At 39.7% G+C, this 26876-nt stretch overlaps 1 protein-coding gene across 1 annotated transcript in view; it reads right to left on the minus strand.

Annotated features, from left to right (window-relative positions):
- VPS41 (VPS41 subunit of HOPS complex) overlaps nt 1–23908 on the minus strand; it is a 111248-nt gene extending 87340 nt beyond the window's left edge. The window contains exons 1-3 of the mRNA XM_059818489.1: nt 23879–23908; nt 19789–19827; nt 1854–1961 (exon numbers count right to left, since the gene is read on the minus strand). Coding sequence (XP_059674472.1) covers nt 1854–1961; nt 19789–19827; nt 23879–23899 — 168 coding nt within the window. The 5' untranslated portion in view covers nt 23900–23908. The remainder of the gene's footprint in view (nt 1–1853; nt 1962–19788; nt 19828–23878) is intronic.
- Between the last annotated feature and the right edge of the window lie 2968 nt (nt 23909–26876).

A 26876-nucleotide genomic window follows, 5' to 3' on the forward strand; every position in this document is an offset into this window, starting at 1 on the left:
GGTTGCCTTTTTTCAGGAAGAAAAAAGTCCCCCGGGTAAAAAAATCAATACTGGTTAATAAAACATCAGGTGTGCAGACATAACTAGGTATGACTATTCCACTGCACAGGCCTGCTTGAATGCACCAGGTGCCATGACGATTAGTCATCCAGTGCAGACAGCAAGCCTGGTGAAAATATGATGCTTTAGCAGTGAAAAGAAAAAAAAAATAATTCTGGGGGGAAATTAGGCTGAATACAGAAGCCAGATTTTCAGGATTCCCAGCAAAGTTAAACTGCTTTGATCAGAGGCATATTTTACATAGTACAGTATAATTTTGCTAATGATGACTCTTTAGCAGGGCTTTTCCTGCTCTTGCGGGGGGGGGAACCAAACAAAAAACCCCCAACGGAACAAAACAGAAAACATCCTCGCAAAACCTACAACCCAGCTTCATTTTTAAGCTCTCTGTTGCAAGAGACCTATTCCTAAAAGACTCCAGTACCTGGCTTCTAACAATATTGATCCTTCTCATAAATAGTGTATCTAGTTTGCTGGAAAACTTAAAGTGCTGGGATACTTAAACAGCTTTCCTGTATTGTCACTCTTTGTGACACTATAGTTAAAGCTGTATCTGTGCACATCCTTACAGAAAAATCCTGTTTGTCTCTTGGCTTTCAAAATTTACCTGAGGCTTAGGAAAAAAAGGTAACACAAACAGGCCACAGACCAGGAGGAAATGCTTGCCAATTTTCCAAATATCTGTGTAATTTTAAGTTGTCAAAAACATTTTATAAAGACTTATTGTTTTCATTCGCACAGTTAAAATACAAGCTTCATCTTAAGAGCCTCTTGAGCCACGGCAACAGTCCTTTGAGTAAAAGAAACACAGCACAAGTCAATCTAAAAATATAGCCAAATAATAGAGATAGATCCCTCAACAATAACTGCTAAGGAGCTATTACTGGCTATGAAAAATTATACATTCAGAAAACAGCTATTATGTTTTAAATACTAATAGTTACTTGACAAATCATTAACTCATACTTTCTGATGCTCCTCAGCATTCCTCAGTATATTAAAATGTTATTCAGTATTTATAAAAGAGAAGAAAACTCAGAAAATAAAAAAGCAATTGTTTAAATCACTGAAGAAACATATGAAGTTTCTTCCTCGTAAGAACAAAGGAATGATTCTTTGTAAAATTTCTTTACCTTGCTTTGTCCATCATTTTCTCCCTTTCATTCTCTTGTATGTCTCAAACCTTACCGGTATTAGAGAGCATGTACATTAGAGCATGTGCATTCCCTCTCCTTGTTTTTAACATATTGAATCAACAGGGAAGTGTTAGTATGACACCCCCCAAAAAAAAAAAACGAACCAAAGAAGAAAGGAATATTGTAATTACTTTCTTCTACACTGTGTTAACAGAAACTCGGCTGTCTTCCACAGCTGAATATATGCTAAGCTAGCCCCTAGCATGATCAAGTCTCTCTTCAGTGATTCAGGCTGTATGAATAAGCACAGTATATGCCAATTTCCTTCCTGAATAAAGGAAAGTTGGGACTGTACCCCAATTTTAGTTCATAACACTGCCCATAATTAAAATTGAGTCAGCATTTTCCCAGTAGCTTATGTAAACATCCCATCTAACAAATCACTGCACCTTGAATTCTCACCTCATTTTCTCACTAAGAAAGTATGCACTGTTCAACACAAATTTACCATGAATTTGGTTTATATTAGCATTGGCTTGCACTGCACCTCTAGATTTGGCAGCACTTTTACACAGAAATACACTGATGCATTATAAGTACAGATAAATACATAAAACCAAGCAGAAGTTCTACCTCTGCCACAAAGTCACATAATACCTTTTCGTGTACCGTCATGCAGCTGGCTGCATCCTTTTGGAGAATTTCAGTCACTCCATTAGAAAGCCGTTCATACTTCAGCTTAGGTTCTTCTTCACTCTCATCTTCCTTAATTTTTAAGAGTGTAAGGAAAAGGGAACAAGAGAAAAAACAAACAAACATTTATAAGTTTATTTTAAATAGAAACAAATTAAAAGATAACCCAAAACTATCACACAGCAACAGGCCAAGATGGATCACTATTTTCTCTTAACAACAGCCATTACAATCAAAAGCCAAACTTTCACGTTTTTATCACTGGAGGGGGCTTGGGTTGTGCTTTTTTGTTACTGATTTCTCTTTTTACTCCAAAGTTCTGGGTGCAAACAAAGACTGTATAGCAGCGTATCAATTCAGCTGTAAGAGGCACTTAGTTGATATCTAAAAAGCAGGAAAAAATGTATATGTGTACTTTGTTACATAAAGTTAATCATTCCCAATTTAGAAGAAAAATATAAAAGGGATGGATATGGAAAAACAGATGATAATAAAATAAAGTGTGCCACTGTAGCCACAATTAACTCTAAGCTGAAGCATGCAGGTTACAAGAAACTTCAGGACCTTTACAAGATGCTGCACCTCTGTAGGAAGGATAGAGGCAAAATGCTGTGAACAAAAATAAAAAGAATCCACTAGGAGTAAGTTAATTGTAGAAAACGCACCAATGGGTTTATGTTAAAAAAAAGAGTGTAAATATGTTGTTGCAAAACTGTCTGGGAAAAGGATCTGGACACAGTATACTCCTACGGATCACCTGTATCATCTGCATGTTAGGAACTTTTTCTGGTAAATACCAAAGCTTTCTTCTCTTTCTTTTCAAGCATGTTAGGTATTATCACCCAAACACTACTTAGATGCATCATCTTTCTTTGCATCAAGGGGCACAGAGTGAAGAGAAAGGAGACCAAGGTAAAAAACACAAGCAGCAAATTCATTGATCAAAGAACACCCAACACATTTCTCTCTTAGGAAAAGAAAATCCAAGGTGCAAAATAACTCTCTGGTCATAGGCATTTATCAGATGGTCTGTTGAAGTACAATGCCAGAGAGAGATTTCATAAGCTTCAGTAAGCCTCAGTTAGTACTATACATGCATGGAGATACACAAACCCCTGGTCCTCGCTGGGAAACAGTATACCTGCAATAATAGTCTCCTGAACTCACTATTAGTTCTAATGAACACATCAACATTGAGTGTGTTTCCCACATAAAACATGTCTTTCATTCCCAAGCAACCAGAATATAGCAGTGCAGTGCTCTAGTAAAGGAGCACCTTTACTTCCCACCCAACCACTGCTTTCCAGCTCCTAGAATAGAAAATAAAAATGCACAGTGTCAGCCTATGGCAGAAGAACTATAATTGTGTAATATTTTCTTGTAGGTAATGATGTGAAAAATAAATTTGGAAAAGAAACACGTTAACATGTTAATAAAACATGTTTTGTTTAAACCACCTTTGGAGTACTAAAGCCAGTCTTTCCCAAGTTAAATATTACGCCCATTTACCACGCGTGCTACCATCACACACGCTAATATGTACATAACCTCATACAAAACACATAAAAGCCATATAGACCTATGAAAACATTCAGTATTTAGCCCCATGCTTACATAAATATGCTGCAAAGAGAGGCCCTTTTAAAACGTTGAGTTTTATGACAGAATACAAATGAGATTAATACAGGGATGTCAGCAGCCCATGACGTAGCAGTCTGAAGTGAGGTGTCAAGATGTCCACCAAGAAACAATTTTATTCAGTAAATCTAACACTGAACAAAGTTGTTACTAGACAGAATGACAATGTCAAATTACAGGGCTGTATATAAATCAACCAAATTCCTTGTGCCTAGAGATCCTTAATAAATGACTACAGGGTAAAGGGAGGATGTAAAGTCAAAGAAAAAAGCACACATGTGATGGAAGGAGGGCGTAAAGAAGTATGCGTCCATTTTACAGCAATTAATACATTACTGCAATTTATACATTGCTCACAAAGATTACACTTGAAATGCATGGGTAATCATTGAATAAATTCATAAAAGTCAAAAATTGAACTCCAGTCATTTAGCTTTTATAAGATTCCACATGTTGCTGGAGCCTGGACATCAAATGTGCAACCAACGTGAAAAGTTAATTCTAGTCTCTTGAGTAGTTTGCATAAAAGCATTCATCCATGGACCATTAGATAAAGTTACTGTAAATAAGTTTTGCCTGTCTTATTTATGAGTGAAAACTAAGTAATTTTTCCTGCACATGCATATACAAAAAACATATACTTTCAAAAGTCAGTGCACTGAAGCATTCTGCCAGGCTTCAAAAAAAGTAAATAAAATGAAAACTTCAAATATTAGGCACAACGATGTACCCATTTCATGCTTTCTCGACGGGAATCTTCTATGTTAAGTAAAAGTCAAGCTAAAAGGTGAATTGAAATGGGGTGGGGGGACCTTGCTGTAAACAACACAAGATGAAAAAGGTGATTTGCAAAAACACAAGATTTTTCTACTGCTTCAGACTCTACCTCCCGTTAAATGCGTTTGATGATCACTTATTCAGAGTATCAGAGTTTCATCATTTTAAAAGTATTTTTCTATCAGGAAAAGCTCTTATGTAGTCTGAACTTCTAAAGTAAACATAAGCCAGTGTTAATAAAAAGCAAATCAATAATTTTTGTTAAATTTTAATAATCCTGAAAACCTACAAATAAAACCATCAGCAGCCTGAGTTGAGATGACAGTTAGCTGTGTTTCTATGACAACCTAGAGGAATAGTACAAGTCCTGACTTACAGCAAAGATAGGATAGAAACAGAGTGACATATACCCCATACAAGAAAACTCACAGCTTGCTTTTTCTTTTTTTTTTTGATATCAATTTCTCAACTAACATGGATTTTTACTAAGTGTATGACACTTTTAATTAAAAGAGAAGTCCTAGAGTATCCTAGAGGATACTAAACATTTGAAAAGCAATTTTATAGCACTGCTTCTTGTCCCACCGCTTAACACTTCTGTATTTTCTGCCTTAAAAAACCCAAAGCAAAACAAGCCCAACAACACTGGATTTTTAAATACTTGTCAAATGTATTAAGAGAAAAAGCAATATATACTGCACAGAACGTGTAAAGCGCTCCACACATGGCAGCCTTAAATTCTGAAAGGGACGGAGACCCACAGAGCGGAGAGGAAGAAGCTGCCTTCGTGGTGTTGTAAAATAAATAATGACCATTTTTCAACCACAGGAATGCCAATTTGAAACTCATATTCCATTTAGTTTTCTACTTGCCTTTTACTGCTGAAGTTAGCAGTCAAATTGTTAAAAATATGCTGTAAAGAACCGGTATCCATAAACATTTCCCATTGAAAGCACGTTTCCAATCGAATTAAATACTTTTAACCAGTAAGACTAATACAAATCGCTTCCTACTAAGAGCTCTTCTATTTGTCACTGCTGAACTCCTGAACTGAAGACAAACTCCTCTTCCCACACCTAACACCTAGCAGGCCTGAAACTCGCTACCACCTCTTCTTCTGGAGCAGATTTACAAAACTGAGGAGAGCTGCAAATGTGCAATAAGCTCTCAAAAGGCCAGTGCCACTGCGAGGGATGCTCATCTGCCCTTCTGAATGAAGGTTCGCAACCTTCTTCAGATATTCTGCCCCGTCTTTCCCAGCTTTGCCTACAGGAACAACTGCGGTGGAATCACGAGTAGAAAAAAAAAAATATCTGAAATCGGTCCTCGCGAAGAAAATTTCCAGAAGGAACCTGTGGGCAGTTCCCGGAGTTATTCCATTAGCCCACATTTGCTCCTGCAGCAGAGGATCTGCCCACAGGACAGCCTGTCACATGAACTACATGCTCTACTGATTGCGGATACTCTAATTATGTTACGGGCACTGACAGCAAAGTGTCATCCTTCCCGCACGATTTGCCCTCGAAGTTTTTCAAAGCCTTTATGGAAATAAACGGTGCATACATTATAAGGCAAGTGCCCTTCCTCTTTGCTGCACATCTTCCGTCCAGACCCAGCTAGAATTCCAATTACTATAGGCGGCCATTCCAGCCTTGTTTACGCCTGCAAGTTTTGACCCTGCAAAGCATTTAAACTCAAATACAAAGATACCTGAGGTCCATCACTCAAGCAATCTCAAAGCAGCTACACTCACACCCTACTGCAACAAGGCCCTGGTGTCCTAGGCCCTCCTAAAAGGCCATGTCTTGGAAAAAACCACAAAACAAAAACAACACAGCTTATTTTCATTTTTTTTCATGCTTTCCTTCAAGTTCACATTGATTTGAAAGATTATAAGGAAAACATTAAATTAGCTCATTTCCTCCTAGCTTAAAGGCCATTAAAAGTGCTCTGCATCTGTGTATCTGAATAGTTAATGTTTAGGACATACTCTAAAATCTCATTAAAAAAACAAAAAGAAAAAACCCACCGTGCTGCCAAAGTGCAAACCCAACATTACTGCTAGAAAGCAAGAAGAGGCTACTTATTAATTTGAGAGAGCAACTTTTCTTGACATTTGATATGGGACAGATCTTTGGAAACCCACATAGAACCTACTAAGAAACCAGCATTTTTGTTTATTTAAACAGTCATCACTATCATGCAGAAGAAAAAATTAAACTAACTAGTTAGAGCTCAGAACTATTAGTTTACAAGCTATGTGAAAATCTCCAGCAGAACCAAAGAAACCAAGTCCATTTATTTTCAAGTTAAAAAAAGGTTCACAGAACAACCTCAGTTATGCAAAAAATGAATAAACACATCCTCAGTGCTCTGTTGGGGGCAGCTTCACTTATTACAGAAGTTCCACTACGAATATAAAAAAAAAACAACTTAAAAAGACCTCAAGCCCCAGAATGCAGTCTCCAAGGAGAATTACTTACTTCTCTATGCACAGAAGTGCAGCAAAATACCCAGAACTCAGTTGCCAAGATCATGATTCCCTTTTTGGTCTTGACATCTTGACTTGATCCAAAGCATGACCATCTCTGCCTCTTAATTTTTTTAATGAAAATGATGTCTTAATCAGGGGGTCGGATTGGTCGTCTCAGTTTTGGTTTTGAGGGCCTGTGGGACAGTGAGCTGGGAAGGATCTTTCCTCTACAAATCCCCTAATTGACATGGGAGCAATGAGTACTTACCAAGTGGCTGGTACTCAGCTGAGAAGCGAAACGGGTGGCTTCTAACCACACTACTATGAAAGATGCAACATCAGTGGGGATTTACACCACCCCCTGACTCCCAGACCATCTGCAAACCCTTCCTATCACTAGCATTGCCTGGGAGGGCAGGACTGCACCAGGGTGGCTCTGCAAACCTCAGTTAGGACAAGGGCCCCAACAAGCACCTTACAAACTTTAGGATAACTGTTGAAGATTTCCACAAGAAAGCAAGTACTACTCAACAAAAGATACAGCTAAAATTTTTTATTTAACCTTCACCTCATTACCACACCTGGGGATTTTACCACATGGGTCGTAATGCCTCCTTTGGCCTGGTAAAGAAATGATGACCATCTTCAGTCTTTATCCTCACCAGTTCAGATCCCAGACATTTGTTAGGACCTGACTGCCTCCCTTCATTCAGGGTCAAGAGATACTGAAGCACTGTGGTGGTGCATTCCTTTCCCCCCTCTCTCTCTCTGGCCGCTCTACGATCTCAGAAACTCCAGCTAGATCCTGACCTTTGTGTAACGAGTTGGGTAGTTAAGTGTCCCTTGACCGTTCCAAGAACTCTTACATGGTTAAGGCACTGACTGTACCAGGCACTCCTGTTACCTAACCAAGGCGGGTACCAAGAGCAGGAAGAATGGGATGATCCATCATTCCCTAACAGCCCTGGAGCACTCCTTATCAGGATCATAACTCAAGTGGAACGACAACATGGTTATTGAAATTCCATCATTTTACTAATGACTAAAGCAAATCATCTTGCGAATATATAAACAGCAGTCCCAAGTGAGACCCTGTCCCTGAGTGGGACACCTCTCAGAGTTTTGCAAACTCTCCAGTTTGTCTAATTTTGAAGGATTGCACTGAGCCGGCGACGGGACCTGGGCTAAAACTCTCTCCTCCCCAAGACTCAACCCTGGCCCATTAAGGAATGCTAAGGCATTTGAAGTGAGTGTTTTCAGGGAACTCGAGAGGAATTTTTAACAGGTATACCTTTGTATGTATCTGTAACTTTAGGTCTGTGTGCATGCGTGTATGAATCAATCTGTAATCAAGCTATTGTTGTGACTAACACGCTTTGTAAATCTTAAAACTAATCCATGATTAAGTGTTGGCTAAAATCTTATGATTTACCTCAAACCATAAATGAACCTCAAATTGCTGCTAAATACACATAATCCTTTAGATAAAACCCATTGACCAAGTCTGGGACTAGGATTAGACCTAGCCGCACCTAGACTCCTCTCTGAGAAGGAGTTTGGAAAGCAAGGGGGTCTATTCCAAACCTCGTGACTCAATGGAAGGATTTCTTTATCCCTTGTACCCTCTCTTTTCCCTTAGACATAAACTGTTGACCAAGTCTGAGACCAAGTTGGATTCAGCCGCACCTAGACTCTCTTTAGAAGTTTAGAAAGCAAGGGAGTCCATTCTGAACCTCATGACTCAAGAGGAGGGTCTTCCTTATTCTTTACCCCTTTCTTTCTCTGCTCTCTATCTATAAATCATTCTGAGTTGATTCTAATTTGATTTTCCTCTGCATGTTTTAGTAAGTAGTGGAGTGAACCTTGCCATTGAATTCTGCTAAGTCGCATTTTTATAAACTTCAATTAAAATTGCTTGTACCAATACCCTTGACGGTGATTCTTTAAGCGGCCTAAACCACTCATTCACAACAAGCACTGATTTATAAATGAACCTGACTTTAGGTTTGCTAAACCCCACTCCCCAAATTCTTCAGAGAAAATACTCACCTAACACCGAGTCCCTCAGAGAAGCAGGTTCACTATTCCATTGATCTGTCATCTCTAGTTCTCTCTACCCAGATCGTGTTTAGGCTAAATGTGGCCCAGATAATCTGGTCATCCAGATGACCAGACACAAGTCTCCATATTCCCGGTACCAGCCCAGGAATATCCATGTGCATCATTTCTCACTTCCCGCTTTACCATATTTCACACAAAGATACTTACTTTTTCTAATAGCTGTATGCTAAGCCAGTGAGACTTCACATATTTTTTTGTACCTAAAGGGAGTAATTAGGCCTGACAAACTGTATAGTTTCTCCACCCTGGACATGATGCTTCAGTTTAGACACCCTTGCCCAGCTAGGCAACAGCAGTTTCTTCAGCCTGGTCCGGAGAGCAAGGCAAGATGCAGACACAGCAATTCCTCACAGCAGCTCTGCAGAGCTGGGCCTCCTGACTGGGCAATTCTAGATTTTGGGATGCCAAAGGAAAAGGAAACAAGTGACTCTGCTTGCCACCATATTACATCGGACAGAGGTTGAAGGGTGTGGCCTGCCTTCAAAGCACCAGTCAGTCCTGCCTATAATCCAACTATCCAAAACCAACAGGTTAAGGGTGCTGGCTCCCAATGTAACCCTTAATCTCCACTTTTAAGACTGCAGAGTCGTGAACCCTCAGGAGCAAGAGGAAATACAACCTCGCCCTCCCCCAGCCTCCCCCTTCCAAACCTGCTCTGCTTTGTCCCCTGGCAACCCTCAGATGGACCTTTGCTGATACCCTAACTCCCCTCAAACACCTCACCAAACCCTCCCAGGCTGAACTCCCATCCCCATTTCGATACCTTCCAGTGCGCCTGCCAGGATGCCCATTTTCTTACTCTTCAAAGCCACCACATCCTCAGTTGGAAGCTCAGTTCCAGCCAAGCAACCCTCTGGGCAGAGCAGCTTTTCCTATGCCAACTGCTTACAGCCTGGCACGAACAGCTGTTCACAAGACACCAAACCCCAGCACGAACAGCTCAGCAAACACACTAAATTTGGATCTAAGGAAAAGCAGAGCGCAGCTCCCATCCCAGCAGCACACCCACACCAACTCACAGAGACTCAAGGGGACAGAGATCAAGACTGACCACTGAGCAAGAGGATTCGGAAATGCAGACAATTACCGCCCTGTATTTCCATGTCCTCTTTCCATGCCTTCACAGCATAGATATTCTTCAAATACATGGAAGGAAAAAGCAATTTTATTTCACTAACTCAGGGTTCACATACGCAAGTGAACACACCGTCCATTTGCAATACACGGAAATATGGCTGTTGACTTAAAAAATTAAGCAAAAAATCTGCCACAAGTAAAAACATCACATGGGAGCAACACATGAATTAACACATGCAGGAGGATTAATATTCTTAAAGCAGTTTTGGAAAATATTAAAAGGCAAGTTGTAACAAATTGCTAATGTCTGTTGATGAATTTAAGGAAGTATCATCACAATGCCGCAACATAGTTTGGAGATCCCTTCAACTTCCATCCCAGATCATGTTTTAAAGTCCCTCTATTATTTGGTAACAACACTGAATAGGTTTTTTTGGTTTGTTCTTTGAGAACACAAAAATGAAGAAAAATTCCTAATCTTTATCTACTAAAGAGTTTATCATGCTCATAATTTTAAGTATGATAACACCTTGGTTATACCTGTGATGGGGTAAATAGGTCTTCTCCCCTTCTTCCTTGTTTTATTCCCATTTAATAGTCACAAAACACTCAGTCTTCATAAATCCTACTCTTGCCTTATGATTGCAGGCATCAGATGATCACTTGTACTTTAAAGAGAGGTAAAAGCTTTCAACCCCATATATAAAATTGGAATTGGTGTATCACCTGTTTGATATAAGAAGAGATCCAAGAATATTTTTGGACATTTGTCCACTTCCTTCTACCGCAAAAGCAACTTTTTTCCTTACAGCAACTTCAAGTAACCTGACCTGCTATTAATACATGCTGCATTGAGCACATGTGCCAGCAGTGTCTTACTCTTCCTCAGCACTGTCTGGAAAGCTCACCTTACTTGAAGACAATGACCAGTTCTTGTCAGAAATGACAGAAGGGCAGAGTTTTGCCTTGGGAAAGTTGTAGAAGTCAAATTTGTCAAAAGATGCACATTACTGAGGCGGGCAAAGAGGACATATCACTATCTTTGTAAAAGATGTAGTTATTTACTCAAGTTTCTTCCATTGTAACATCTGACTTCTTCAGCATTCGCCTCTGATGCTGCTGCCATTTTTGAAGGAAGCCGCCCACAGGACAACCTATTGCCCCCCCTTCTGACATGGGAGTCAGACAAACCCCTAGCCCAACACAGGCTGCTTCTCACAACAACTGTAACCTAAACACTGGTTTTGAAAAATAATTTAAAGAATCATTATTTTTGATAAAAATAGCTGGAAGTTCACAACACAAAGATTTGCCAAAATTTATGTTTTCATTGTTGCGAAAACAGTAGTGAATTGTTACTTTGTGCAATCAAGAAACACCTAAAGTGCAATTTAAAAGCCCATCCAGTGTTTAAGAAGGTAACACCTCAAAGTCATGTATTCAAGATCATCAGGTAGATCTGGCCATATTTGCTTTTTAAAAAGACTCCTGTGTTTTAAAATGATGCAACCACCACACCTTCCCTGCTGCTCTTTTCTAGTTCTTACCCTGCAGCCTTTTAAAAGAAAAAACAAATCCAAAAGCAAACCAGAAGAAAGCACTCCATCCTCTGCAGTTTTGGCAGATGTATCCACTTGTGCTGAAAAAACAAGTGACACAGAGCAAACAAGGAGAATTATAGTAGAAGAATACCTAACTATTGCAAAGTGCAGCTTCATCATTACTGTTTCTCCATCCCTAGGATACAGTTTCCAGACTTGTGTTCCTGTCTCAATGATAAAGGGACTACCTATGCTATTTTCAGGATTAGGATCCTGACTCAATTTCTCTCAATGCAATCAAATCTCTAACACTAAAGGGATGCCAAGAAAAACTCAGACTAAGGCCTTTAACCTTCAAAAGCCCAGTTTGCTAGGTAGTGCACAAATTGGAACACAATTTTATTGCAAGTTCTGGTTTTTTTACTGTGCTGAATTTAAATATCGAGCACTTTACCAGACCCTCTGGAGACTTAAAACTTACTGAGAGAACAAACCTCTTTTCCTCTGTTACTTTCGTATTAAAAGTTTGTTCCTACAAGAAAATTTTAACAAAGCAGAAAAAATAAATTCCTTGATTGAGAATAGCAAAGAGCATTTATTCTTGAAGTCACTGGTTCAAAAGGAGGTAGAGCGACAGTCAATAAAAGCTATAAACATCCATAGTCTTGTTTATTAGTCTGCTTAGCCAAAATTTGGAAGGAAAAAAAAAATCCCCCAAACAATTTCCTATCAAGAGAGCCATGTTACAAAAATTACTGCTCTCAAGTGACAACCTGGGTAGTAATTTCAACAAAGATGCAAATTACCAAGGCAGGCATGGAGGACGTATCATTGTATTTGTAAAAGACCTGATTGTTTACTCAAGTTTTGTAGAACACTTGCAGGACCATGCAAAAGAGCACATGCTGCTTTATTTTGAACCCTACAGAAACACAGGTTTTGTGATAATTAATATAGTTTGGAATAAACATTATAATCATTTGGAATAAATACTAAAAACCTATTCAAATTTCCAACCTGTACGAGAACTAGTTTCATTCTGCAACTATTGCTACACAAGACAACAAAAGGCATGAAGGCTGAAATTTTTAAACCATGAAAACACATTTGTGACTTATGCTGCTAACAATATTTTCCCGTAATTCTATGGTGAAAATACAGTAATGTTAGCTCAGTGAAGGAAGTGAAGTGAGTAACCTCCCATGCAGTTTCTTTATGACTCCTCATAAAGCACATCACCAATACTTTCCCAGTATCTGGCTGTAAAATTGGCAAATATGGATTAGGATGGTAAAATTTCACACAGCAGTTTTCTGTTCTCCCCATGCATTTTCTGCAGGGATTTATTTAATACCTTGACCTCTTTAGGAAAATGCAGATATACACCGGCAGCAAGGAATTAAGATGATACGGCTGCCTGTGAATATGTATCAAAATGGGCTGCGTTCACAGTATGAAATGACACACAGATGAAAGGCAAAGCAGAGAGCATTTTATTTCTTCGCAAAACTGTTGTGATATACAGAATGTCACACTATATTTGCGGAACACCAATTGAAGATTCACTCCTACAGGTTTGAAGCAGCTGAGCACCAGCCAAGTTGTGAAGCAGAAGTATCACACAGATGACATACTGTACATGAGCAATCATCATAAATGGCGTGTTAAAAAAAAGTAGTAAAAAGTCCAGATGGTACAATTTGGTTTCACTTCAGCTCCCATCAATTTGTTTTATTTTACTGGTAGTTTTGTGCATGGCAAAGAACACCTGAAAACTTTCAAACCCACTTCAGTGTTCAAAAGCACAGGATCAGTCCATCCACATCAAGTGCACCATACAGAGGCAGCACAGGATAGGCTGTTTTATCTTCACTGTCCAAATTCAATTCCAACAGTGAAAAATCCAAACACAGTTCAAATCTCAATGAAACTACCCATTTCTACTTGTATTTTCCTTTTGCTGAGTAAGGAACTTGGGTAAACATTTGTTTCCCTCTGTGAACGCTACTCAAGCAGCCTGGTTGCCACCTTGTGATGTACTGCGTATGAAAACCGTACAGTGCAGTTTTGGGAACAGCATTTTTTAAAGTTCACCTACTCACCACAGTGGAAGAGCTAAATGGCCGAATTTCCCTGCTACTTTCTCTTTTTCCAGCCCAGAGTGTTATTCCACCCAGACGAATGCATTTAGTATTTTGGAAAAGCCACATCTGCATATTCTGTTAATACACTAGCTTTGCAATTGCATTTAATTTATGTAACACGCAGCATTTTTACTTTTTATGTATTCCACAACACACGGATAGAACAGGCATTTCTGGTTAATATTAATAGCTCATTAAATGAAGTATCCAATTTTCACTCAAAACCAGAAGATATTAAAAGAATATAGCAATAATCCATTTTTCCTGCAAGTCAATCCTCTAACGATGTATATTATAATGTTAGTTACTAGTCACTGCAAACTTGTTTTTCAAATTAATGTATGAAAAGATTCCATTTAAACTTCAATAAATAATTTACTATGCTCATCCTACTGACTCAAATTGATAAATTATTTGCATGATACATTTTCTCATTAATAAGGAGGAGAACTTTCTATTTGGAATTTATATATCTTTTCCTTCCATTCTCCCCATTTAAAATGCCAATTTCACTTAAAGCCATGCAGGGGGAAGCAATCTCCCTTCAAATTGCTCAGGTATGTGAAACAGAACATGCTTTTTGAGCATTTTTGTCCCATCTTATATTTTTAAAACAACTGGAAGAGAAAAACGGCCACCTAGTGTAGAGCTATTCAATAAGAAGGAAAGGAGCCATGATGAAAAGAAGTACTTTGCCAAAGGTCAGACGGGAGACAAAAAAAGACCAGTTGGACTGCACTACAGTAGCCCAATCTACTTTTCAACCATCCATTTTTTGCTGCAATGGTGATGCCCCTTCAAAAGCTACTAGCCACAGAAGAGCTCACCTCTTCCAGCCCAATGCTCCACACTCCATGTTAAGAGAACATTTTGATGGAAACAGAGTATGACAAGGAGCCTTTTTTACCAGATGCTTTGTTTACTTGAAATGATTTAATTGCTTTGACCTAATCCAGACCCAACCTACAAGACTAAGATCTGGAGTGCACTGGAAAGGAAAATAAAACATCAAGGCTTTTTAGTTGCTTTTTCTTAAGACTTACATGTTTCCTAACTGTGTTCCTGCTCTGATTAGTTTTCAAAACCTTAAAGAACAAAACCACTATCAATTTCAGTGGGAAAAGTGTATCAGTGAGGGCTATTTCTAAACCACCATAAATTGTTTGAGCATTGGGTTAACCAAGAATTTCTACAATACTTTCCTCTCTACTAACTCTCTTAGAATTTATTAATTCAGTGTTTAGATAACTAAAAGAATAAACTAAATGAACACACATATCCCTTTCACAGGGTTCCAGTGATCAAAGATCAGAAAACAGGCCTCAAAAAATTAAGACCAGGAGATATAAAAATGGAAGTGTTAGAATGGAAACATATGCAACACTGATGACTAACACACACAAGGACCTAGGAAAAAACAGCAATGCACATATTAACGTAGCATTTTTAAAAAAATTTTATTTTTAATAACTTCTTGCAGAAAATGAACATCTGCACCCACCTGCCTTTTGTTGGCGGTTTCCTTTAACGGGCCAGCAATACAAAAAAAAAATTTACCCTGTACTGCAACACCTACAAAAAGATCAGTGGAACTCCTCACATAATCACAAGATCATTTCACTGGACATAGCACTCATTTTATGATTCCAGTGACACTTGTTCTTGAAAAGGTGCTCCCTGTAAAGATGATACGTACTGCACCAGGCAATGGGCTCATAGCCCCAGCAGTAAACTAGAAAGGAGCAGAAAGTAACTAACCAAATTCCAGGATGATACATTAGCTTTGATTCCCTCACCAAGTAGGAAGGTTCTGGCTTTTGATACATCATGGTTTTAATTTTATCAGTACCTCACATTCACAAATGGAGTTTGAAACCCTCTCTTCATTTCTCAGAGGTAGGAAACTATTGCTCCATTTTGTAGGGCGGGGGGAAGGAGGGGTGTGCAGGAAAGAAAGAGGCAGAGCAAAATTAACCCGTACATGAAATCTGAGGTTGAGACAGAAGCTGAAGGTCCCGGTACACCAAGGCATCATTCCCAATGTTCTTCTACATGCAAGTTACCCAAAATAACTGTTACTAATATATGCAGACCAGCAATTTTCCAGGGTGCAATATAAATATATTTATCAGTAAAATTAAGTCTCAGTGGTAATGTTTTCTGCACTACATATACAGTGAAACAAAAATAACATTCACCTGACCTCACAAGATTTCATAGTGTAACATAATGAATGGTGACTCTGCCATATTGTTCAACTACAACACACTAAATAAACACGCTCTATAGCAATAGAGTGCAAAGCAGCAGGGAGACTCACGTTGGCTCTTCAACAAGCTTTCTTTTGAATTAAGAGATACAAAACCAGTTCCTCTCTTCAGAGAATGCAAGTGATTCATGGGTGAATTTCACAATACATGTTGTTCGTACTACTGTACTCTAATTATTCCTTGTTTTAAATTCAAGAAGATCACTTGTTTTAAATGAAAATAAAAATTTGTTTAAATCACTCCACAATAATTCATTATGTAATATAACATAATGGGATGAGGATTCTCTCATTAAAAGCAGAACTTTCAAAGACAAAATTACAAGCTACACAGCAGCATCAACCTAAATGCAAGAAAAATACCATTGTGCACCTTACCACCACATTGCACTGCTACTGAAGAAAGCCTAACTATTTACTTACACATTTATTAGCATCATCTTTTGCTAATTAGCTGGCAAAATACAATTATCTCCTTGATAGAAAACAGCTCAATTGAGAAAAGCAAGATTTTACAGAAACAGACACATGGCAAGAAAGAAAATTAATTTGAAAACAGAAATTAAGATTCAGGCTGTACATAATTTATGCAGACTTTTTTCCTCCACAGTTTACAAACAGCCAAAAGTTAGATTACTTTGTTGTCTATTTTTAAGATCTCATTCAAATGTGACAGTCCAAATATGCAGCTCCAGGTGCTGTAAAATAAAATTAAATAAGCCAGTGAAACCACATTGTACTAGGACTTTTCAACCAAACAAACCTGCATCAGCCCCCAAATGCAGCATATTTGATGATTAGACAGGGTTGGGAAATTAAAGCAAATACACTTCACAAACACAAAGAAAAAAAAAATCACAAACAAACAATCAAAAACAGCAGATACAAAAAGAAAATAATTGTGCTTCGAGACTGCAGTAGAATTACTTAGCAAACCAAGCAGGTTTTTCCCTTGAGAATTACAAGATGGTGTTAGAGATACTGCTTCCTCATCATATCATGGTATAATATATACCAGACTGTCTATAGAAAAAGAAAAAGTTTATAATACCCCATATCATATATAAGGATAAAAGTGTTAAGTTGCAGTGTACTTACCAGGAAAGATCTATTACATTTCTACAAGTGCTCACACAAGTAACTAACACTATCTCCACACTGAAAGGTCTGCTTAACATATGCACCATCTCTGCTAATTAACACCTTTGAATTTTACACATTCTGATTTAAACAGCTGAAAAGCATTAAACACTTAAGCAGCCTTAGGAACTCATTTTCCTGGGAAGCAAGAGTTGAAACCAAACTTACAAGGAAGAGCTCTTAGCTGACGTACATTCAAGACAGTCAATTTTTGCAGACTCCCACATTTGAGGCCTATTATAAAGCTCTACCACCAGGTCTGTGTGAATAAGCATCCTGGCATTTGTTAAAGAGCCTGTCATTCAAAACAAACCAAGCAGGTAGCAAGTTAGAATTAGGATCTTATTTACTAGCAGCTAATAAAGGAATGATACTAAAAGAGTTGATGCATAAAAGAATCACTGTATGTTTGATTCTTTGCTAAGATAACGTAAAAAATACAGAAAAAATCCATAGTTTGCTTACACATCCAGTTCAGACAGGGACATAAGTTACTCAAAAACAGGAATTTAAAAGTTACCTTCTTCCATAATAGAAAAGAATCCTAAAGTATAACTTGGATATGTATCATGTGCCCTCTGAAACCAACAGTAATAATTTTCAATTTTATGGGAAGAATTTAAATTAAGTGCAAGACCAATTGTATATGCAAAAATCTTTATTACTATTATGATAAGATGTCTACAAAGTCCACGCCATAAATATTATATTTTTAATGGGTAAAACAGGACACAGGCTGCAAAGATTAGAGTCTCAGATTCTAGTACTGCCACCATAAAATCCACCCCTGATTATTCAAACTATGAGCCACACTAAAGAAATCATACGATTTTATGATCACAAGAGCTTAGCATGAAGCCATCAGTTTAATCTTATCTCTGACTATACTTTAAATAATATAAGCAAGTACTGACAAAATTTAGACTTTGTGATTCTACCACTATTTTTGGTTTCTATCTAAATGACCATCAGAAATAATCTAATGAGTGATGTAAACACTAAGATTGTGAAAATTGTTCACTACTTCAAGTACTTTCTAAACATGGTTTCAAAGTTTCATTTCATCACCTACCTGCATCGTGTCAGGACACTACAGATTGGAATTACTACCCAAAGACAACTCATGAAAAGTATTTTCATAGGCATTAGAATGACGATTGGACTGTTCTTTAGATCCAACATCTACATTCTCAATATGAAAATTTTCTTTTCACTTCTGTACGCACATGAAATTAACATTAAAAATAGACATCAACCTTAACACAGGTCTTGTTGAAATTGTATGACTTTCAATTTTGTGAAAGCTGCATGATGCCTGTTTTTACTTAAGGTAAAAACAAACAAAACCCTGACAACCTGACAACCCATTTATGATTAATTCTGCTGTAAATACTTATTTACTATGGGCTGAAATGTTGAAAGGCCATTAAAAAGGCCACTAAAACAAGTTCTCACTTGCAATAGGCTTTAAAGAAAAAAATCCGCCTCAGCAGGGAAGTATTTTTGTTCACTATCCTGCGAATGTCAATCCTTGAGAGGATTACTGTCCTACTAACTACTGAGTTGTTGCCCAGTCATTGTTTATGCGCATTTCACATCACAAAGCAACATCCAGAATTAAACCATTTCACACAGGGCAAAAAAAGTCTGGTCCAGGCAGCCGTTCCACACAGCAATGTGAAAGGGCCAAAGAAATCCCTGCTTCTCACTGGGAATGCCCTACGGTGCCACTGCAGACAGCCACTCATGAAAGGCAGGGGAAAAAAAAATTATCCCACAAGGAACAAAGCCACCATCCTCTGCAAAAACATTTTTTCTAAAATCCACCACTGCAGTCTCTGCAGTAACCACTGCCTTGGAAATTAGTATTTCTGCCTGCTTAGTGCTTAAACCCAGATCCCAACCATCAAGATTTGTCCCTAGGTAAAGAACAGAAAATCTTGCTAACAGCAAGTCCATTAAAGTTTTGGAAGTCTAGGAGCCACTTTCACTTAGATACATAATGAGTGAAAACACTCTATCAAGGTAGTACCCTGCCCTGGGTCATCCGTCCTTGCTGGTGGCCTCAACTGAAGCTGCTCAACCAACCCCTCTTCCTTCCTGTAGCCATCCTAGACCACACTAAAGACAAGTATCTCTTTCCAGATCTCTCATGGTTCCTTCAATGATGGCAGGTTTGGAGTTAGTACACTGTCGCTCAGGGACAAATTCCTGAACCCTCTGTAGCTCCCTTCCTCACCCCCCATCCACTTTTTCCAGTACCTACAGCAGGGTAAGCAGACCTCTCCAGAACATGAGACAATTTTTGACAAAATGTCCTCTCAAGAACAGAGACTTTACGGAACATGATTAAATCTAGACTGTGAAGCTATTAAAATAACACAGTAATTACCTGAATGTAGTATTACTGCATCTATAATTATACTGACAATTAAATTTTCATTTGATCAAAATAGAAGTGCATGCACTTGAATTTGTCTCGCAGCATAATTCATTTTACTATAATGGGGCAATTGTGGGGGTTTTTTTAAATATAAAGAAGTTTCTAATAGCAAATCACAGTTCCTTTTTAATAATTTAAGCCCAAATTAACATTCCTTGCTACACAGGACTGGCAAAACTTCTAAAAACAACCAATGAGGCAGTATTTTTCCCTCCACACTGACAAAGAACTAGCACTGACACAGATTCAAGTGCGAAGCATTTTAAGCACGCTTACCTCAGATTCATCTGTTGATTCCTCATTAGACCTGGTTTCCTGAAAATGACACAAAGAACAAAGGGAAAATTAGCTAAGTACATACATAACTGAGCAGTATTTCCCTTTTAAAAGTACTTTTTAAACCTTTATTAAGAGACAGAAGACAAAGTGGAAGCAACGCAAAGTTCAGTGTTTCCATCCTTTCCACTCATACTCAATTTGTGCTTGCACCTGCAATCTAGTGCCACACTGACACTCAGTGGCACCAGTTGGCTGTGATGAGATACTATTGTTGGTTATCCTAAAAAAGAGTGATTAGATCATCTGAGAATCTGTCCCTGGGAAAGTTTCCCTCCTTCCAGAAGCAGCAGCAAGTTTTGCAAAGCAACTGTCCATGTACTGACTTGTGAGGCAGAATGGCATTAGCAAGTTACCCACAAACTTGCTTTGGTATTCAACTATTCAGCCATCAACAGACTTATGTTAAAATTAAGTAATTTCAAACCATTTTCCACAGAAAACCAGCATTTAATGACTTCCTTCTTCCCATCCCACATCACTGCAAGCCATGTGGCTTTCTCTTGCCTTTGAAGCAACTGTACCTTTAAAATGTCTCTCTCTGGCAAGACAATAATTCTTACTGTCCTACAAAAAAAAAATTTTTTAAGTCAACTCCTGCTAATCTCTCACCTGTCCACTGAGAAAAATCTGCTGATGCAATGCCTCCTCAAAGAGGTCAGCAAAATGAAGATTTACTTAACGTATTTATCATTATCAATAGCAATAAAAGGTTACAACTAATATGCTGACAGTGAATGTAAGCATTTTAACAACAAAATATGATATGAGCGAAGACCGAGCAAGAGAGAAGGCAGCATTTCAAATCTTATGAAGTAGTATTTGGACAGTAAAATAAATAGGTATGGGGGGGGGGAAGAGAGACAGTTACCAGTTTAAAGAGAAATGGAAAGGAATGAAATTTAATGCACTGGCAACCAGTGTCAACTCTAGTTTGTCACATTTATTTATTTTCCCCATTTATAAGATGCACTGATTGTGAACACTAGGCAGAAAGCAAATGCCTCCTTTGCATTAGTGGAGGTTCACCTTTAGCGACCATAGTGACCATCACAACAGATTAGAGATACAGATGGAGGAGAAGAAAAGCAGCATTTCTATTTCCTACTTGAAACGCTGTGCAAGGTGTTACCATGATTACTGCCATCTGTTTCCTCCATTTTACTCACTACAGCCAGGTCCACCGCTAAAACACACATCCCGTAGAAGGGTTATCTGTGTTGTCTACATTCATGACCTGAGTTGGGAAATTGCAAGTCGAAAGAACATGGTAGTCGAGGGAAGATGGAGTAAAATCGTGGCATCCTTTCAAGCTCAGGTTTGACTTTGCAAGTACAACTGTTTGTCCGTCAGTCTCACCATCTCTACTCACAAGATGCAGTTACCTTTCAGGAAATAACAATTTTATTATCTATTATCTCTGTGCACCTCAAATTCTACTTAGCAATAACCAAATGACGACAGAACTAAAATATCATGATCTAACGCTGCCAGCCTATTGGACAAGCTAGAACAACACATGAAGTCCAGTGTAAAATATCACCAGACTCCTAACAGAAGAACTGCGTTTCTCTTCTGAATGCCAAGAATTGCCTACTCAACTCCTTTATAAATGAAAACTGTTAGCTCACCATTTTGATACAATTCACATAGCTTGTATCAACAGGAGAATTTGTTTGGAGAAAAAAAAGTTAATCTGTTCTCCCAAACAAAAATAAGCCATTACAGCAAGTGACAATTTTGCTGGTACACATGAGACTTTCTAGTGCAGCTACACCACAGCCTCCCCACCCCTGCTTCTAATTGCTTTGGCTATTCAGGAGAACACAAATGTAGGGAAAGCCAGTGGTGAAAATTTTCAGGATGAGCTCACTAACACCACACAGACAGACTCACACATGTGCACAGTGGAGTAACAGCCCACTTGCTGTTACACCAGTTGATCTTTACATCTATCTGAGTCACTTGATAAAGATTAAGCTGAATTGCAAGTTGTTATATGCAAGGGCATCCTTGGAAAATATCGGCCTACAAAAATCAGGGCATACCAGAACTTGATTCAAATGAACAATCTGTGTGAACCAAGAAAATATCAATCTGCTTTGTTTTGGACATGTACCCTGGTATCCCTACTGTATTCACAAGCCACTGCAACTGCAGCTACTAAATTTCACCAGCGGCATACAAATTTAGGCAAATGTTTCATGGCCTTTATGTTTTACTGCAGAAAATAACATGCAAAAATTCAGAGGGAATCTTGGCTTAGGAAAGAAATGCAGAAACTGTATTTATTCCCTAAGAAGAACTTAGCTGAAGGTGCTTAGAACTGACACTTACCTGCTTTGCTAGCAACTTACTATGAAAAGCTTTCTGCCCGAGTTCTCCCACTCATGCAGGCAAACTGGAAGAGCAAACCACAGTTATGACTGCCCTGGGGTTTTGTTAGGTTCCTCTGCCCAGCTCCAAACACATGAACCAAGAGGATTATCCCTCACTTCTACTTTTTAGTAGCCTCATAACTGTGAAAAGGAAATCCCTCAACAGGGATTTGTAGCCGACCAGAATCCCCAGTCATGTAGGAATAGCTGTCATTGGTAGGTCTCAGACTCTGGGGGAAAATCAGCAGTACACTTCAGCCAGCTGGCAAATGCTGTTGCTCAAGCAGCCTTAGAACAGAAAAAGGGAACACGGATGAGGAAGCCACAGAAATGTGAAGTAATGTCTCACCATTATAATCTCTCAGTTAGCAGATCCAACATCACTTCTGAACAAAGTCTTAAACTGACTTTCCAATACGATGGATATAGGGTTTTCCCCGCCCTGCCTTTACGAACATGAGATGCTATCCACTATATGTTTAGGCCCATAACTTAAAGCTGCTGGGAGGGGAAAACTATGAAACTTGGGTTTCAAAGAATCTGTGCCACCACTCACCGACACGCACAACATACCCATCCCTCTCAGTAGGGGGGTGCCCGCTCCCCACAGGAAATAAACAGAAAGGAATACACTAACTCTGCTATCATAGTCCAAAGAGAACAAAACGCAGGCTGTTTTAATCTCTTACATTATTAGAGAAGATAAGAAGACTTGTCAGAGTCGGTTTTCTCCCAAGAACCCTTCCAAATGCTGCCACAGTTAAAAACTCAGCAAAGCAGGGAATGAAGCCTCTCCCAAAGCAGCCAGTCCCTCCCAACAAACCCCCTGACAGCTGGGAAGGTGGAAACCAGGTGCCAACCTCAACTAAGGCCCATTCCCTTGAGGTAATTCTAAGCCTCTCCCACCTTCAGGCATTGAAGACAGACAAAACATCACACAGCTCAGCTGTGTGTCCAAGTCCTGGCTCAGCAAAGAAACACTGAGAAAGTATCTGAAAGGACTGGGAACTTCACTTCTTGCTTTTATTTTATCTTTGTCTCGGGAAGGAGCAGTTTAGGCAGGGGGAGCTTTCGGAGGAGATCCACGGGTCGCAAGCACCAAACTCCTCAAATTTTGCCTCAGGAGAAAAGTCCTCTGTTGATGAGATGAACTTGGTCACGTCTTCCGCGCCCCTTGGTAAACGACAGCTTCTCCACCTTTTCAGACGGACCCTTCAGCTCTCTGATCTTGGCTCTACCGCGGTGCCAACAGCGTTTCTAAACCCCTCCCTCCCGCCCAGCCCCCCGGTTCCTCCATCGGGGTTAGCTACAAAGCGGAGCCCTTCGCGACTCGCGCCGCCTCCCCTGGCCATCTCTCGGGTTTTTTAGACAAAACCCGATGGGCAGCCTGGGGCAGCCCCGTCCGCGCAGCGCGGCGGGGGAGAGGAGGCCTGACACCACCGCCTCCATCCCCTCTCCTCCGCCCCGGCGCAGGGAGGCTCCCGCCACCGCCGCCGGCCCTCGCAGCCGCCGCGGGGCTGGCTGACGGCCTCTCCCCCCTCACACACGCGCTGTCCCTTCGCCCCTCGGCTCCCAAGGGCCGCCCCGGCCCCGCGCTCCCGCCGCCGCGCTCCTCGCCCCCTCCGCCGGGGCAGTGCCCTCACGGCCTCTACCTTCTCCTCAGCTTCCGCCATGGCGCGGCCGGTGAGCCGTCATGTGAGGGGCAGGAAGGCGGCGAGGGCGGAGGCACCCTGGGAAATGTAGTTTCGGAGGAGGGTGTGGTTTCCTCTTTCGGTTTTTTTTTTTCTTTTTCCCTTTTTATTGTTGTTGTTGTGGTTGGTTACTTTGGGGATGGCGCTGCCTTACAACCTACACCAAGGACAGAGACAAGGCTGGGCCCAGCAGGGACAACATGTCCCAGTCCCGTTTTCCTTCTCCCCTCAGCTGCAAGGGAGAAGCTTTTGTAAGCTGGATTCCTTCCATTCCCCCAGGGAGACCTTCGTACACCCAGCTGTGATGAGACTGAAGGCGGCCACTGCCGTGACCGATAAGATGGCCTCTGGTTCGCAGGGGCTTGGGGGTAGTTGAAGCTGAGAGACCCGACAAGGCCCATTTATTGGCACCCACCTGAGCAGCACTTGGTCGAGCACAGCTCCGGTTTCCATTAGTTCCTCTGGTGAGACGTGTAGCAGCCTCTGTCCTCTCTGTACTTTTTACTTAATTTGTCAATACTAAAATTGCCCACACACACTTTAGTGTCAGGAGAAGGATTTTAGAAAGCCTAAACATCTTTCTACAATTCTAGGAGCTGCTGCATTTTCTCTTTTAAAACCTTAAAACAAGACCTGAATGCCTTGCTTGAACCCAAATTTCTTTATATATTTAAAAGATAACCAAAGCTAAAAAGCAACAGGCAGTACTTTTTATCACTCAGGTTTTGCCAGCGGAGCTATTCCAAATCCAAGGTGGACCTACAGTCGCTACCCAGTCGCTACCCTTGGGATCAAAGCCAAGAATTTAAAAATGTGCAGGTCAACTTTGGCATTAAAAGAGAAATCTTAGAATACTGTAATGGAGCCGGGCGACCATAAGGCCATACAATGAAAGTCAGTTGCAGAGAGTATTAGCTTGGATTTGAAAATCATGTATATCATTGCATACATTTAGAAACGATTAGCCAGAATTTCAACTGAAAAGAGATAAAACAGTCCTTTAAAATCACACTAAGAGATTGACGCTGCGGTGAGGGAGAGCTATAAAAGTTAACAGTGTCAATACAAGAACATATAACTATCATGAATACATTTCATTTGTAAATGACATAATATAAGAAAACCTCCTTTTTTGGTCCATTATCAGATGTCTATGGACTATCAGGGTACCATGGTGACGGAGCATGTAGATGTCATCCTGACCATATAGCCAAGGAATATCTACAGAGAAGATGGCTGCCATTGGACAAAATATTGTCGAGACCTCACCTGGAAATAACAGTAAATTTTAAATCACCCTTGTTGCAAAAAAGATGAATTCAAACTGGAAGGGGGCAAAGGACCACTAAAAGGATCACAGAAAATTAAGGTCTGTTCTGTTGGAGAAGACTGGAAAAAAAAAAGGCTTGGCTTCTTCAGTCTAGAAATAAAAAAGAGCTGAAGAGGAAAAAGAGCTATTAACATAAAAGGTATGAGATGAAATAGGTTAACGGCTATTTTCAGGGCATTTAGGCTGGAAATGCAAAGTAGATTCCCATGTGTCAGACAAGTGTGGTCCTCAGAAGAACCTTGCTGGCAAGAAATTCAACTGATTTCAAGAAGAGACTTAACAAACTTATATAAGAGACTGTAGGAGATGTTTGCTGATAGCTGTGTTGCTTACCCAGAGAACTCATTACAGTCTCATTCTGACCTTCTTGAATCTTAGTCCTGTTCAAATCAATGAAAAAAATATCATTGCTGTCAATGGAGCCAGGACTTGTCCTGTAATATGTAATGCATAAGCGATCTTACCTGTACTTGGAGACTGTGTATATCTAGTGAAAGGAAACTTTGCCCAATACATTTTTTTCCCACTTTCAGGGGGGAAAAAAAGTGTAGGGGTTTGGGTTTCAAGGTTCATTTTCCCTCTCAACAGAGACATTTTGTGGCACTTTTTAAACTGGAATGAACATTAATAACTGACTTTATAAATGCCAAGAAAAACAGAGTGTAAGGGAAAGGATGGCAGACCTTGTAAACTTTGCTACTCTAACAGCTAACAGGGCACATTTGTTACAAACAGAGCACTCAGGGAACAGCTGTTCTTGTTTTCATTGCACATAGAATAAGTGGTATAAACAACGTGATTTACTTACAGTGTGCTACTTACTTCTGGCAGAAACGTGCAAAACTAATTTTTTTCTGGTTTAGACTTAAGGTAAGAGTTCAATCTGCCATGATTATAGGTTTTTATTGTGTCAGGAAAATTTAATATGTTGGCATGTGATTCCCTGCCACCTCTACCACACCCACCCTCCAAAAGTGCTGAAAGCCATCAAGAAGCAATGACGTCAATGGGTTTTAAAATCTTTCAGCACCTCTCATAAAGCAGTCAGCATCCTACAGACTTGGGCCTGAGAACATCCCAGGCAACCTTTGGAGATAAAAAGCTTAAGCGTAGTTCAACATAAGTGGAAAATAAAGCATTGCCTAAGGGAAGTAAATGTTCTGTCCTAACTTTAAAACCTATTCTCTCTTACTGTCTGCCAGCATGTAGATCTGAAGTTTGGGTTAAGTCAGTTGTACAAGTGGGAGAGGTTTGGGATCCCTGGTGAGATTATGAACACTTTGAAATTTAGGTAGAGCGTTTTGGCTCAGATCCATCTCTAGTGATAGGCTGGCTCTACCTTATTGTTCAGTTTTAGCTTGATTCACCAAAAGTAGCACTCTTCATAAGTCTTTTTAAATAAAGATTTTAGCCATACCATGATGGTTTTAGTGTTCATAGTGCCTACTTTAATGCAGAGCTTCCAGTTGAAAGGAATGCTGCAGGACACTTCCAACAGAATGCTGACACCCCCATCCACCTTTCTAAAATTCAAGTCTGTCAGGAGTTCTCAATTTATCTTTTGCCACAGAAATCAGAATTCTCATTGAAACTTGGACCTTGACCAACATTCATATTCCAAATACTGCT

The sequence above is a fragment of the Gavia stellata genome, chromosome 6, assembly GCF_030936135.1.
Source record: "Gavia stellata isolate bGavSte3 chromosome 6, bGavSte3.hap2, whole genome shotgun sequence".
In the NCBI taxonomy this organism is placed as follows: Eukaryota; Metazoa; Chordata; class Aves; order Gaviiformes; family Gaviidae; genus Gavia; species Gavia stellata.